This window comes from Zonotrichia leucophrys, chromosome 1 (genome assembly GCF_028769735.1).
Source record: "Zonotrichia leucophrys gambelii isolate GWCS_2022_RI chromosome 1, RI_Zleu_2.0, whole genome shotgun sequence".
NCBI lineage: Eukaryota > Metazoa > Chordata > Aves > Passeriformes > Passerellidae > Zonotrichia > Zonotrichia leucophrys.
The window spans coordinates 16050414-16067227 of record NC_088169.1 but is presented as its reverse complement, the minus strand read 5'-3'; the positions used below and the strand labels follow the sequence as shown (position 1 = coordinate 16067227).

At 38.5% G+C, this 16814-nt stretch overlaps 1 protein-coding gene across 4 annotated transcripts in view; it reads right to left on the bottom strand.

Annotated features, from left to right (window-relative positions):
* Positions 1-479: 479 nt before the first annotated feature.
* BCLAF3 (BCLAF1 and THRAP3 family member 3) overlaps positions 480-16814 on the bottom strand; it is a 33403-nt gene continuing 17068 nt past the window's right edge. For 3 of the 4 annotated variants that reach the window (XM_064707531.1, XM_064707542.1, XM_064707553.1), the window contains exons 9-12: positions 15536-15650; positions 11597-11692; positions 7168-7323; positions 480-5467 (exon numbers count right to left, since the gene is read on the bottom strand). In XM_064707531.1, coding sequence (XP_064563601.1) covers positions 5438-5467; positions 7168-7323; positions 11597-11692; positions 15536-15650 — 397 coding nt within the window. In that variant the 3' untranslated portion in view covers positions 480-5437. The remainder of the gene's footprint in view (positions 5468-7167; positions 7324-11596; positions 11693-15535; positions 15651-16814) is intronic. The other variant, XM_064707562.1, reaches the window with a different exon arrangement.

Here is a 16814-nt window from a genome sequence, read left to right as displayed (position 1 = left end):
ACGCACCGCTCCAGGTTTGGGTTTAGGAGCAGGGAAGGAAGAAAGGAAGAAAAGACAAAAAGGGAAGATGAAGAGCGCCTTTGGGGTAGTGTTGATACTTCACTAAAAAGAGCAGCGTCGCACAGGAGCACGGATTGTTCGTACCGCAAGATGCGAACCCCTGCTACAGTAAGAGTGCGGACACATCAGCAACATGTTTGGACAGAAAGGCATGGAAGGAGGGGGGGGAGGCTTCTGCACAGGCACGCCTTCCCACAGGTAAAGACCCCTGGGAAAAAACCTACAATAGCAGCAGAGGAGAAGCTGAAACAGTAGCAAAACGAGCCTGTTCTTACCTCAGATAGTTAATTTGTGCATGAAAACAGAAAACTGCCACTTTCCACTCCCTGTGCAAGAGATTTTGAGAAAAGCTTTTTCTTTTTACCCTGAAAATTACACCAAACATTAATAACTACTGAATCAAATAACTGAACTATTTATAAGTAAAAATTTCGTGAAAACATTTATTGTCTGTAGAAACAAAATTTACATTTATTTTATATAAACTATGTTAAACATACATATAAACATACCTACATCTTACTATATATCCTTATGAACGAGGCTTTTAGATATGGAGTAACATTGTCAAAAGCACCGTCGTGGACTCAAAGACTACAGACTTAAAATGCATTTGCATTTAACTCCAGCTTCAGTAGTTTAAAAATGTCATTTCTTATCCACACTTACAAATAATTAAAGGCTTCTCTAACAGTGTGTTTCCATGTGCACATACACGTACACATGCACACATTAGACAGTCCTTAAGAAACTACAGTATAAATAACATCAACAATCTATTCCTTAGAAGTGGACATTAGTTCCCCTCATTCAACTGGGAGTAGAAAATTCCTGCTATTCTTAAAACAAAACAATGAGGCTTTTTTTATTCCTTGAAGAACATACTCGAACAACAACTCTTTCCACTGCCTCCTCCCTCAATACTAAAGACGTGAGAAGCCAGTCACAAAATGAAAGCCATCTACTACATTATTTACAGAAAATGAAATATTAAAAAGACAACATGAGATTCAGACTACTTAGACAAAATTCAGAGCAATGAACAGTGAACAGAAGAAAACTGCATTAAAAGTGGCAGGCTATTAAACCATGTGTCTAAATACCTACTCAAAATCCCTCCAACAAAAACCACCAGGCATGGAAGGAAGGGGCAGGTGTTATGACAAGAGTTTTCTCTGATCTTGACACTGAAAAATAATGTTCACAAAGCTCAAAACAGAACACACTTAAATGTTCATGGCTATCCTTAAGGTCTGTTAGGGAATCAAGTGTCACAAGGAGGCTTTCAACAATCTTGAAATGGCTTTTATTCTTTCCTTCCTTCGTAAGGAGGCTGAAGAACTTCTTATCTTCAAATTCTGCAGCAATGGAATGAAGTCTGTCAAGGGTCAGAGTTTCGTGCAGAAACATCTTTTTTTTCAGATTCATTAGGATGCAAGTCTGAAGTCTGTCTTTTAGAGAGCTCTCCCACAAAGAACCTTGTAGATTGCTGTTCAGATGCTTAAAGAAAGGCAAGAGGTGGATTTCAACACAGTATGGGAAAAGCCTCCTTTTAGGAAAGCAAGGAAATTAAAGAAATCCCTCTATTTACAGTCTTCTAAGGTGAATACTGAGAAATCAGTCTCTCTTTGTTATGATCTTTTATCACCTTCTTCAAGCGACTCTCATTATCCATTTCACAGACAAGGCAGAAAATGACTTTCTGATGCACGACAATCAAGTTTTGAGAACTCTGCCTCTAATGCCACAAAAGTGTAATCCTGGGGTTTGGTTCTGTTGGTAAAGAAACGAAGCTCATTTAAATAAAACTCAGCATTTCAGCCTGGGGCCCTGGGGAAGATGGGAGCAGGTAAACATTCCACAGCAGGTGATGGATCAGCTGGACTTACTCCTACCCTCTGCTATTAGTTACCTGAGTTGAGACAGCTATGTTCAGGTCTCAAGACCATCTACATCCATCAGGTAAAACGATTTCAAACATGCAATTATGAGTTAAGGCAGGCTCATAGAAACCTCGCAATATGTTGCTTCTTACTGGCCCAGAATTTTGTGAACCTTGTGAACTCAACAATTAAAAATTTAAAATAAGTATTCTAATCAATTTATGTGGAAATTAAATGGATCAGCAATATAAATGCTAATATCATAGCAACTTAGTATTTCAGACACTTAAAAGGAAGACTCTAGTCATATTAAACCCATTACATTTTGGATAGCAATTAAAAATAAAATTTCACATGTGAACAACTGAAAATGATAGCATTTAACAACCATTTCAAGCTAAACAAAACAAAGGCAATTCACATTTGTATTTTCAAAGCGTAAAACAGAAAGTCAGAAAGCTCTTAAGACAATCACATTTTTAACTTGCCCTTCCAATGCAGTGACAGACTTTACTAATGAAAGAGTCACTGTTTTCCTACAGAGGCTTACACACCTATATAAAGTAAACAGTTGTTTTAACAAGAGCTGTTATCAGTCCATGCTCTCACTAGAAAGATTGCAACGAACTTAAGTCTCTGTACATGTGTTTTCTACAATGCAGTCACAATATTGAAAGGCACCAGGTTATTCAAGTAAATTGACCTTTCTTCTACTTAACCCTTTTCCTTGTGCCTTCACAACCCAAACAGTAACTTCAATACATTGCCCTCAATCAAACACTGTATTCCAGTACAACAGAATTTTCTGTGCTAAAACAATAAACAAGCTGAATTGGGTATGAGTATATACACACAAGTCTCTGTAATTCACAAAGGTATCTACATAGCAATGTCTCACATAATTTCATAGACTAGATGCTTCTAGCACCTAAGCCATGAATTTTTATAAAAGTCATTATTTCTGTGTGCATTTTTTAGAATATAAGAGGTTTTATCATGACAGAATCCAAAACTATTTAAGTGAAATTAACAGTAAAAATGTGATTTGAGCAAATGGGATCATACAAAAGATAAACCAACTGAAACAGCGACTACATTTTATGACATTCATCTTAGGCCTATGGGTTGGGGGGGACCAAAGTCAGCAAACAAGTCAAAAAGCCCACAAACTTCTTAGCAATATGTTGCTCCCAGTTGCAGAAATAAACACAAAGCTAAACTGTAAAGTACAAAACAAATTAACCATGCATAGATAAAATAAATCACAAAATCACAAGTCAGTCACATGTTGAAACCTGGTTAAAGCAGCATTAACTGACTGAAGTCTGACTACTCCAGCATTACTTCCAAACAGTGTTAGTAAAACTACCATGTCAGAAGTTTCTTCATGTATCCACTTTTCCCACTTTACTCAACAAAGAGTTCTCTTCCAGAATTTAATAAGAACACTGCAGGAAGCTTACAGACACAGTAGTATCCTGTTGAATAAGACAACACAGCCTCAGTAGTTTGTCCTGTATCATAAATGGTTTCATTTCTCACATCTTTTACAGTGCACATTCGGAGCAGTGTGAAGGACTTGCTGGCTTCAGGGTAAACCTGCCCCTCTCAGCAGGGCAGGTGCTGCACTCCCCTGCCAGCAGCCTGATCACAACTGCAGCTACTCCACATTTGCTTTGGGTTGACTCATTTAACCTGTTGTTTCAGTTCCTTATTTTTATCTCCCAGTAAATCTACACAGGATGACTCTGCCAGATTAATCACTGACAGCATGAAATAAAAAACCACTTTCTTATCTGCAGAAGGTTGCCTGCCTCTATTTGTCCAGGGAGTTCCTTTCCTTCCAATTCCCATTTTGTATCTGCATTTTAAAGTTACTGAAAAAACTAGTTAAATTATTAATGATTGCTATTTAAACTGAAAACCTGTGTTTTAGAAACAAACCATCTGTTATCATTAAATGACCGTGACATCAATGAATGTTGCACTCTTCCTGCCTTATTCCATATGAACGTTAAGCAGAACACCCATGAAACTGAAGAGCTCAAGTCACAATAATTTTAGCTGTTCTGAACCATAATTACATTTTCAAACAGTCTCTCTACTGAAGGCATTGTGGGGAAAAAAACCATTACAAAAAAGCATGCAGAAATCACATCCTGGCTTTCCACCCAGAAAACCAAATTTCCTTTCCTGTGAACATACCTCTAACCCAGAATTGGAATCCTGGTCTACCAGCCACAACAGAGACCAGCCTGCATTCTAGATGGAAATACATCTGCCTGCATGTATTGAAGATATTGTGAATTAACTTTTTTCTTGAAAAAGAACATCTCTTAAGACTACGTGCTCTGCATCTTTAATTTACTGTCAATAAGAAGTCTGAACGGATCTGCAATACATACACACAACCCTACCATAGATAATGAATTAAGGCAAGGGCTATAAACAGGAAATAAACACAATACTGTTTATAGCTGCTTATGAAACAGGTCTGGCTATTTAAGTTTTGCACACAGCTTAACAATACTGCAGTATGGTAAACTTCAGAGAATCATTCAGAACAAAATCACTAGCTGTCTGCATTTAAAACAGTTTCAATCACGAACAATTTCTTTGCTAGAAGACACGCTTTCAAAAACTTACATTTTTTGTTTTTCTTGTAATTTAATACTTCAGGCGCCAATTTCAGAATTCACAAAATCATCAAATAATTTATGATGAAAAAGATTAGAGAACATGTGGCCTGGACAAGAATCTCATACACTGAAATATGAGACAGAATAATTTTGAATACAGACCAACCAATCTTCTAACAAACCCAAGCATGCTTTCAGTGCAGTTATAAGCCACTGCTACAGTACTTTACATAACTGCCTGTTACCATTCATTTTAACCAAATGCTGAAAGTTTGTCCCAACATTCTAACAATTTACAAATGTATATACACATCAGAAATCCAAGTGTATTATTAATCCAAAGTAATACAAAATACTGTTTTATGGAAATGACTGAACAGAGGTGTAAAATCTATTGCACAACCTAAAAGGTCATCAATTGGAAAATCCTGAGCTAATGTGCTATTACCAAACAATTCAGGCACTTTTTTTTTTCTTTTTTATTATTACATTAGCAATAAACTTTCAACATAGAAACCTCTAGGTATAACAACTCAAGTTCCATCTGTAACATCATGCTTGGAGAAAAAGTACTCAATAAATAAGACTCCCTTCAATGACTTCCTTACTTGAGACTCGTATGCACACAGAACTAAAGGTACATAATATGATGTTTTAATTGAATACTGTACTTTAAAAGCAATTATTAAAACTGTAAAAAAGTTCTGCAGCATTCAAAATAAAGTTATTTTTTAATCAAGAAAGTTACAGCATTAGTTCCTTTATCCTTTTTTAAGTCTTGAGAAAGTTGTCAAAAACTGAACAGATGATCCCTTTGCTGTGTTATCTGTTTCAACTTCAGGATCTCAGCTCAGTTCAGGTTTCTGTTGCAATATTTAGATTTCCCTACACAGAGAAAAAAAAGAAAATCATTACTGTCAGTCGTAATAGCAGAAAAACCCTCCCAACCTTCCTAAATGCTGTATGTAAAATGCAAGGTTCTTTCAATTATGGACTCAAACAGCACAACTATAAAGAGCTTACCTTAAAAAATACATATGCATCATTATTACTTCAAATGAAATAAAGTGAAATAAAGATGTTCAGACCTGTTTAACAGATCTTAACAAGTTTTATCATTACAATAGGCAAAATGCTACAATTTCAGGAACAGTTTTAGTTTTTAGGAATTAGCCAACCAGCAAACAGTATGCTGTTAAGAAAATGGTTGTCATACCTATTCTTCAGGGTTTATTTTACTTTAATTCAGACACACTCAAATTCACCAGGTGTAAAAAATCCCATAAAATTCAGAAGTCCCTGATGAATCTCTGATTCAGTATCTAGCAGCCAGCATGTTTTAAGTATGCTCTATAGGTTCCAGACAAGAATCTTAACAGCCAATTACAGAAGAACACTGGAAATAGCTCACAACAACAAATTGTAACATTGCTATATCCATTTTACAATCGGGGGGGGGGGGAGAGGGGGGGAAGGAATATCTTTCTCCTATTTTCCACTAGTTCCAATTCAATTTACCTTCAAAGATAACACTTCTCAGAGCCCACGCAAATAGAAGATATATTTGTCCAAATACTTCAGTAACAAGTGATCTCTTTAGCTTGTTTCAAGCGCTTGGTTTTCTCTCTGATGGTTGGGTGTTTTTTGTTTGTTTGATTTGTTTTTTACAAGTGTGTTTCCTCAAGGGGTGTTGGGGGCTTTTTCTTCTGCCCACTGGGCTGTAAACTTGAGGAATTTTGCAAACAGCCATAAGAACCTGTGCTTTAAGGTGCTTCTGTGCTCCAAGAGCTAAACTCTAATCCAACTACAAATGCTTATTTATTCAAGTGTGTTTACTTGTAGCTGGATGGACACAGAGTTACAAAACAAAAACTCACACAGAGCTGCAAGGGGCTGTGTAGCTCATATAATCCAATTCCCCCATGTCACAAGTAACTTCATACTACTTTGATCAATTCCAATAAAGGATTTAGTATGTTTTAACTACTGATCCTCACAAAAGCTGCAACATTTTATATGGCTCAAAAGTTCTTCTGCAGTTCAAGATTATTGTTGGCCCACACACTCTGCAAATCAAAGCTTAAGCTTATCAAACTATTTTACACAAGACATTATATTGTGCAGGAAATTTTGTTCAGAGCAGCACCCCAGTGAATACTTTAAAGCACATAATTACGGAAACATAACAAAAAAAGGAGAAGCACAAATGTATTAAAAAATTAATATCCTTCTCTTAGATTAAACAGGATAGAATATTTTGCTTCACAAAGGCACAATTTCTGGTCCTGTCAGTAGGAAGAGAAATCAGCTGAGCTTGAGGAAAAAATACTGAAACAGAAAGAATCACAGAATCTCAGAGGGCATCTCTGATTTGCAGTTACACAAAGCAAGTTTCAGCAAGTTTCCATAGAATAAACAGAGAGGAAACAAGACTGCACAGTCAAGTTTGCCAGTGAAGTACAAAGAGCCAATATCCCAGGAAACCCCATCCAAGTCATCCCATGGAGATTTAAAAATCAAAACAGATCTTATGAATATGCATATTTTACAAATGGCTTAGTGAAAAATAAATTAATCCAACTTACCTTTTCTTTCCGCAAAAATCCATCTCTGAATTTATTAGTGGCAAATCCCCTTACACCAACAGAACGTAACCGCTGGTACTTAGCCTGAATATATAAACCCTTCTGCACTAAGCCTGATTTATAATGGGATTGCAAACGGCCATCTGCAAAGTTGCTCTGTAAGGGTGGGGGAAAGGAAGAAAAAAGTGTGCAAAATGAGGGCACCAAAACTCAAACAGTTCATATTTACAGCTATACACACGTAAAACCTCCAGTACTCAATGACAGAAGCATGCATTGCAAGTGCACACCCTCTTCCTTTACATCCATGTATTATTTCTCAGACCACAGGACTCAAAGAACTGGTGTATTGCACTTGCTGTTTAAAACATAGGAAATTATCTTCCTTGTAGGAAAAAAACAAATGCAGTCCATCAACAAAAAACTTTCAGACAACACCTCACTGCCACTACACAATTCAGTGATGCCAAGCCTGCATTGAGTCTGAAGTGTCACACTAACACAAGTCAGTACACATGTTTTTCCTAGAGCTTTAATGTCTGACAGTCTGAGCACACAGGCATTTTCTATGCCTTTGATACCTCATGCTGGAAAACTGCAAACTAACCTAGTGTAGGACTAGGAGCAGAGGCCACAGAGGTATCAGAAGACTTAAAGGTGAAAGGTATTATAATAACACAGAAAGGATATAGCAAGATCAACACTGATCACAGTGGCTAAAGTTTGAAAAAGATTTTCATTCCTAGGCACTCAGATCTCCAATAAATAAGCAGTAAATGTCTTTAGAGTAATAAAAATGTTATTTATCATAATTTTCCATAGTTTTACAACACTGCCATTTTAAGTTTTCCAGCAGCCACTCCAAATTCAAACAATGGGTTTTCATCCAAAACCAGAGAAAGCCTTCAGGCCATATAAATTCTTCTAATCTTTTACCTTTGAAGGGCAGGAGAAAAAATATGTCACAGAAACGGCCCTTCTTGAGCATGACAAAATTCCTTTGGTGAAATGTCTCATTTTGACAAAGCAAGGATCACTTCAAGAAAAATCACATGCTCTGAGACTGCAATAACTTTAGTACCACTTTTTCCACTGTGTTTTCCACTGTGTGGCTGGTGAACAATAAAGAAAGAACTGTACAGAACAGAGGTTTCTTTATGCAAATGCAGAGGTTCTGTTATTTCACAAATCATTTCACCCAGCTACTTTGCAGGAGACAAGTGAGAATCTGGCCCCATCATTCATTCCCCCAGGGTTACTCTGATGGAGAACACTTGCAAATGCCCATTCAATGCCCATCACTTTGCTGGAGAGGATCAGAGTGCAGGCACAAAGAACTTCCTTGCACTAGGCTGTATTACATAGGTATGTGCCTATCACAGGGAACACTGAAGGGCACTTTTAATGCTGGAATAATGCCCTGAACACAGCACTAGAAGTTCCCATTTCCCCATTCCTGCTATGGTTCCCTTGACTTCAGTGACTAGAAAGGAGGCCTTGGTGGTCTGCCACTGCAATTGTATGACAATAAACAAAGGGCTAGAACAAGCAAGGGATGGGGAAAAGGTGAAAGGTATTAAAATTGCCTTATAAACAGCTCAGACATTTCAACTTAAGCATCTATGTGTTCTCTAAGTGGGAAGGACACAGCAGTAATATTAATGTAGAGGAGCATCAGTTACAGACAAAGCTAACAGATTATATATACATTTGGCAAATAGGCACCTCAGTCACACAGCTTATAGCAAAACAAGATAATCTAAAGTTTGTGGAAAACATCAAAACTTTTGGTCTAGAAATAAGAAAAGAGTCTGCTGAAGTGACAATCCAGGTTTACATTAGGACTGTTATAAATAATGCTAATGACAATCCCTAGGAGCCTGAAGCTCTAAAAGAAGGGTATATGAGTAAACATATATGGCTGCACTGTGTGGCAGGGATGGGGTTAATTTTCTTCACAGCAGCATGCATGGTGCTGAGTTTTGGATTTGTGACTAAAACTGCACTGGTAACACACCATTGCTTTGGCTATTGCCCAGCAGTACCTGCACAGCAGCAACATTTTCTCCTCTTTCCTTACTCTGCTGCTCAGCAAGGACACCAGGGTGGGCAAGAAGCAGGGAGGGGACACAGCCAGGACAGGTGGCCCAAGCTGAGCACGGGGATGTCATACACCATATGATCTCCTATGGAACAGAAACTGGGGGAAGGGGGTTTTGGAGGAAGCAGCCATTGCTTGGAGACCAGCTGGGCATCAGTCACCTTGTGACAGATGGTGAGTGACGGCCTTTGCATCACTTTTTTCTTCGCTACTTAAAACTGTCTTCATCTCAACTCATGAGTTCTCTCACTTTTGCTCTCCACATTTTCCATCCCATCCTGCTGGGAGAGGAAGGGAGCTGAGGGGAAGGTGGCAGCAGCTGTGTGGTGCTGTGCTGCTGGCAGGGGTGAACCCACCACAGCCAGTAATACACTGAACTTTTTTTTAAGCAGTGAATGCAGTTTAGTTTTAAAGATCACTTTGCACTTACTTGCTTAAAGGCTGACTTAGTGATTCATGATAAAGGGTCATTACAAAAAAAACCTTTTAAATTTTGTAAGACTTCTCCAGCTCCTTTATTAAGTATTTTAGAACAGCAGTTTTTTCTTTTCCCAAAAACATAGTGCAGACCATATGTTTTTTTTAAATACTCTGAGTAGTCATCACTTTTTGCTTATTAAATTTAAATGCCCCTATCTTACATATCAAGAAAAAATTGTGTGGAGCTTGATTTTTTTGGGAGGTGGGGAGAGGGGAAGGCAAAGAATGGAATTCTATATGGGTTTTTTGGTGAGGTTTTTGTTTCTCTGTATGTTGCTGTTCTTTTAAATAATTAGCCAAGAAAGTCCTAAGTGTAGAAGATAGTCAAGTCACCTCTATTTCATCAACAGCACAGCAAGAAAACTGTTGTGCAAAAGGAATTTAAATGTAAAAAATTAAAGAAATGAAGTCAAATCAACACCACTGTTTCCATGGCAATGATGAAAGTGCTATACACATAAGCAAACTGCAATACAAGTGCATATGCCATTTTCCCTATAAATATTAAAGCATCATGGGACAGATCACTGGGTACTGCAATATTCATCTCTACGTGAGGTGACAACTTAAATGGACACTCTCCTGCTTGTACAACCAGCAGAGCTGCAGAATGATGTAAATGAAAGGAGCATCAACCACCAACACTGCCTCAGGGATCCAGCAGCCAGTGCAAGATTCCTCCATCACCTGGAGGCTGACAATACAGTGGGGACACAGAATAACAGGCTACCATCTTCTTAGGTGTTGAAATAGTTGTGTCAGGCTTTGAACACTTTGAACTTTTTAACTTGGACAAAAACTTTCTCCAGTAGAATCAAGACAGCAGTTTATGTTGGTGTTAGCTCAGCTATCTGACTAAGGCTGGCTGGCAAAGCACACCTAAATTGGAGAAAGTCTTTTCATACAACAGCTTTTATGTTTGGGGTGGGGTGGGGTGGGAGGAAAGAAGGGGAAAAAAACCCCACATCTATACTTCTCCACCTTTCAGTTTCATCCAAAAATGACAGCTAATTACCCATTAAAAGTCTACTTCACTATCTACAAAACAGAAAAGGTGACTATCTAGTCTGTGTGTTACTTTACTCTTAAGAAGTAGAAGATGTTAAAAATGTAGGGGCAATTTCAAGGTAGAAAATTAGTGTAAAGTTGTTTTAGATTTGACTTATACTTTTCTCACATCAACAATTCTAACTGGATTCATACAGAGCATGCCACTGTCAGCAGAAAAGGAAATGTTTTGGTTTTCTGCTGAACCCAGGATACATTTTACAATTAAAAGGCATTAGTTGGTCACTGCTCTACCTGAGAAAGAAGCACAGTTGTCAATCCCTTTACCCTCTTGAGGCTCCAAGAATAAAACCTCACTTCTTTCAATTATTTTAATGCATACCTAGCAGTATGCAGGGTATTCACATGACATTATTTCCCCAGAAATCCCTACATGAATGTGTTAATGAAATAACAGTAATACAGTTTGGAAAGTAACACAACTCATAATGGAAAAAGTTCAGGCTTCTGTCACGTGAAGGAAAAAAGCTCAGCAGCTTGCATTTTGGATAGATGAGTTTTCTAGTCATTGAGCAATTCCCGCATTTCTTATTCTTGACTCTGCATTAACCTATTTATTTCAACTGCCAGCATACAACACTGGACAGCCCTGCTCAATCCACTGCCAGCCCTCTCACCTACTAAAAGCTAAGCCTCCCATTATTCCAACAGAAACAATTAGGCTTTGATGACACTATTTTTCATGGCACTTAATACCTTCAAAAGTCTCTCCTGTTACGAAACTCAACAGGTTCAATCACCATTTTATAAAACAAACACTTTATAAAAGCAGATCTGTACCTTAAAGTGCCTTCTGATGGGTCCTGCATTTTCAAGGTGTCCTCTAATACGTCTGTGGGGGTAAGTGTCACTTGATTTTGAAACATAGTAAGAATTCTAGTAGGAAAAGAGTTATAACTTCATGTTATTATTCAAGAAAAAACATAAATTGTTCAGGTTACACTAGCAAATATTGCAACACATTCAGTCTTGTACTGTTGTGTTGCGGTGTGTTTTAAACTTTCAGGTCCCTTCCCCAGGTGTGCCAATACCCTCTTCCCCTTCCCCCCTCGCCCCCTTGCTGAGTGAGTCCTGTCAATCAGGCTTAACATTCCAACAAGGCATCTGTGTGGTTGGTCAAGTTCAAAGGATGCCCCTCAGGCCTGGGGGTCATTGGCCTGTCTAGCTGTCATTCTCCCCTGAGACCCTGCCCCTCCCACCTGGTTGGTGGCTCACCTGTATCCCCCCCTCCCCCTGCCCCAGCAGCTTAAAAGGTGAATCAGGCCATGTGGCCGCAATTCTGTTGGAGCTGTTCCTAAGATTCAGACCTCTGTAACCATGGAATAAACCTCTGGATATTAAACCCTCCAGCAGAATCCTCTCCTTTTTCTCTTCACCATTGCCTGAAGCTTTCCTCCTGAGGTAAACGGAGTTCCTAACAAGCCTGGACTTGTTTAGTGCCCAGCTGCAGCCACCAGCAAGCTAAAGGTGTCTCTGGGGTGAAGCACCACAGATGCCGCCTTCGGCCTGGCAGCGAGGGTCAGACTGGCCCAGGCACAATCTAACTGGTAATATTGGGATTCATACTGCAATACTGTTTGACACAATGACACTCTTTGAAGGAACAGGAGTAACAGGAGCATTGAGCTGAAGGGCCAGCAGAGTCCTGAGCAGAAGCTAAAGATGATACAGACCATCCTCCTGGAATGCCTTCCTCTGGGAGAGATCTAAGCAGCTGACAACACAATTAAGGTTCTCCATCCCTCCCTCCCTCCCACAACAAATGTATGTATCAAGTAGAGCAGTCAGGGCTTGCATCAGGAACAAGGGTGACAGGATTGGCTCTCTGGAGCTCCTGGTTAGCACAGGGCCATCACCCCTCTGTTTGTTTGCTGTGGAAGGGTGTCTGTGCTACACACAATGTGTAGCACATGGAGGTCCTTAGAAAATGCTGCTTTTAACTCCTTAGTTCAAGGGAGCATTTGAGAATGGCTTGCCTGCCACACAAGCACAATTTCAAAAGCAAGTTACACAGACAGCTAGTATTGAAATTGTTGTGTCAACACACTGAACAGCTGTAATCACACAGCTGTGGTTGCCTAAAACAGAGCACTCCCTCAGCCACTGACCTACCTGCACACTTTGGCTCTTTTACAACTTTCCCTACGACAGCTACTTCTAGAGGATGTCATTCCCATCCATCATTGCATATGATCACCAATATTTACAGAGGCATTGGCATATACTGGCATATATTGAAGTCCTCTATGCAGACAGAACAAACATGCTAATGAACTCCAAGCAATTAAAGAAATTTGTCTATGGTCCATTCTTGAATAATCACAGAAGCATTCCAATGCTGTTGAACTCTCTTAATAGAGGAAATTTCATCAGCTTGAAAAAAATTTTTAAAAGAACCTAAAAAGAGAACTCCCCTGAAATATTTCAAAAATGCTAATATTTAATAATAAATCCAAATGTATACTTTGCTGTTCTCAGAATTTCTGTCCTCTAACCTTTCTGGTAAAACTGCTAATGATGGATTTATTGGAGAGAGAGGGTGGCTATAAATACAATGGAATGATGTTAGAATCCAAGATAACTTTTTAAGTTAGCTTTCTTTTTTCTTTTTTAGACTATGTTATTGCCTACAAGTCAACCATTCAGCTTCTTACAATGCCTTGACAAGAAAGGATTCAGAGAACAAAAAGAGAAGAAGAAAGATTTTATGAAGTGAGATCAAAATGGTTTTTGCAAGAAAAAGATAGGAACTTCCCAGTTCCCTTCTTATTCTAAGAAAATAAAGACACTCCACAAAATCAAATTAACTTTCTACATACAACACAATTAAATCAGGAAGCTCCTAGCTGAAGTACACTCTTCCTTTAAGCTGGGAATCCAGCAAGATGAAAAAAAAATTAGAAAAACTTCCCATTATAGTTCAAAATAAACCTCTAGGAATTAAAATAAAGCTTGCCTTAATTAACTCTGGACACAGCCCTCCCCATCCCCACCTTCCTTAAGACTAAAATACATTCACAGAAATATGAACATTAGAACTACTTGATGCAAAGGTATAGCAAACCATTTTTAGGAAGTTCTTAAACCGGAGCTTTAAAAAAAAAAAAAAAAAAGGAGGAGGAATACACATGATACACATGTACACTTCTGATTTTCTACTTCACTCTTTAGCTAGCCTCCTTTTGTCAGGAGGGGACAAGGCTAAATGGACAAATCTTACAATCAAGCTTACATACACAATTATACCTTTCAGGCCTAAGTTTTTCTCAAGTTTAAGCTCAACCCTCAATTACTGAATATTAACATCACAAACACTATATTTTGATTACTTAACTAAAGTTTTTTATTTTTCTACTTGTCTGCAAACCAGCTTCTGAAAGGCTGACCATTAAGAGCCATTCTGTCTTCAGGATGTCTTGCATTTTTAATACCTAAGCTTTCACACCTACTGTTGTTCCAAAGGAATTACTCCTTACTGCAGTGCAGGACTTCCTAAAAGCTGCAGGTTTGCAGTTCACTATTAAATATGAAAATGCAATCTTCCTGAATCTTCACCACATTTAGAAATAACTCAAGTGTCTTTTTCAAACCAACCTCCTTTTTATTTGTAATTACAGTATTACTGTGGTGAGTTAACCTTGGCTGGATACCAGGTACCCACCAAGCAGCTCCATCATTCCCCTCCTCAGCAGGGCTGGGAGGGAGAAAATAAAATTTTAAAAACCACATGGGTCAAGAAAAGAGAACTAAGTTTCATGGACTCCTGGAACCCTCTCCATAGGGTATTAGTTACAGTGTATAAAGAATGTCAATTTTTGTTAGTCTCCTCCTTATTTTGCATCCATTAAAAAAAAAAAAAGGTTTAGAATTATAATGCACACATTAAAAAAGCTTTTCTGGTCTCATCAGTTCCCCAGGTTAACCATTAGAAACACCTGGAATTGATTACAATTCTTTAGAAAGAACTTTCCACAAGAGACAAATTTTATTTGTATTGGATCTAATGTTATTGTCTTGTCCACTTCAGTATTGAAGTAAACTGCAGAATGATAGCCTAAAGTATAATTGTCCAAAACTAGGTTTCATAAATGCAATATTCAAGAGATGTGACAATGCATTGTTTAACATTTCAGCCCCAGGAACATTTTTCAGATAATTCTTGTTATTTCTATAATTTGCTCCTCATTTTTATTTAAAATAAGTGCTTTTCAGAACTTTTATCATAATGAAGAGAAAAGAAACACTGTTTCAGTAACAATACCACCCACACAAGATTCAGGCCTTCCCTTTGTACCAGTGACAACCAGAATGCAGGAAAGTATTCTTTTTTCTGAAACTACTTAACATTAGCTCAGATTATCTGCACAATAACAAGGCCTACTATTTTATAATTTAGGTAATTACACCATTATGTGGAAGAAATGTGATATTAGACACAAACTTCTTTTATGAAAAAAAAAGGAGTGGTATCAAAGTGGTTTTAGTTCAGATGTACTAATCTCTGCTTCAAAAATACCTGAGGAAGGGCTCTTGCACTAGAACTGTGAAATTATGAGTAGTTTCATTGTTGAGTACAGACAGAAAATAAAAAAGCCTCACTCAAAATTTAAAAGGGCAAGACATCACAGATTGTTAAATTTACATCAGCATAGACAATGAAGCAAAATATTCATTATACATCAACAATGCAGGAGCTACTATTTCTACATTTAGGCTTACCAGATGAGGTCTCCCAATAAATTTCCTGAAAGGTGGCTTAATAAACCTCATAGGCTTTTGGAAACCATCAACTTGAGATGTCTGTAACTTTGAAAGACTGCAGCTTTGCTGGTTCCTGATGTGTGAGAGAGAGAGTGAGAACAATTAACAGCATATCAACACCATGTATTTTAAACTAGCTTATTCTAGTATCTGTATCACAAATGCAAAATGACAGCTTATAAGTAAATTTTCCTAGGACAATCCAACAAACCCCTAGTCCCAGCTCAAACTGCACAGAATTCCACGGCCATGTGTATTCCCTCACCGACGGCAGAGAGCAGGGACGCCCCCGGCCCAGCCGTGCCGCGGTCACTGCTGCCCTCCGGCGGCGGCAGCGCTCCCTGCGGCCTCCGCCCAGGCTGCACCGAACGCGCCCTCCCACACATTCCCCATCCCACAGCAGCGCTAGATAAACACCCACATCCTCCAGTTTCATCCTCAGCAAGCAGCTGATTCTGCCTATGGGCTTTTGCTTGCTTGTTTTAAATGGTTTTGTTGTCTCTATTTTTTTTACCAAGATTATTGCAAATACAGATGTGTCCACAGACTTCTAAATGAAGTATTTACCACAAAAAGTAACCACCAGAAGTCAGAATTTGTATTTCACAAAAGACACAGGCACAGTTTTCATAGCTCCAAAACAAGCTAAGGAAAAAAACGGCAGCACACTTGATAAGCTCAGAGGCACTGCCAGTATCTCCTGTGAGCTATGAAAGCCTCTCAGCCTCAGGAAAATTCTATATATCACTCATGCCATTACTGCCCTCAGCCTGGAACCCCTGACAACAAACTCCAGGACATCCATACTTGGCAGGGAAATTTACACTCCTCAGAAAAGATAAGCAGGAGAGTAACTGAGGAAGTGTGTTGGGGGAAATGAAGCAAGTCCAGGGATTTTTTCCTCCACTTGTTAACCTTAACATTTTTGATTCAAGAATCCCAAATTCAAGAAATGTCTTCTACAGCTTCTTAAGTCTGTTTTTCCAAATGTGTGTATTGCCATTAGTTGCTATTATAGACTGCACTTAAAATGAACAAAGAATAGCACTCGAAGAAAAATCTGCACAAGAAAGTATGACTGCTGTGTGGATACATTTTATTACACTCTGGAAATTCAATAATCAACATTTCTATTAACAGTCCCTCTCTAATCAACCAACCTCACAACATCAAAAGTGAAACAGGATGACTGAGGTTAGCAAACACCTTTGGGGCAAAAACATTTAACAAACCTGCT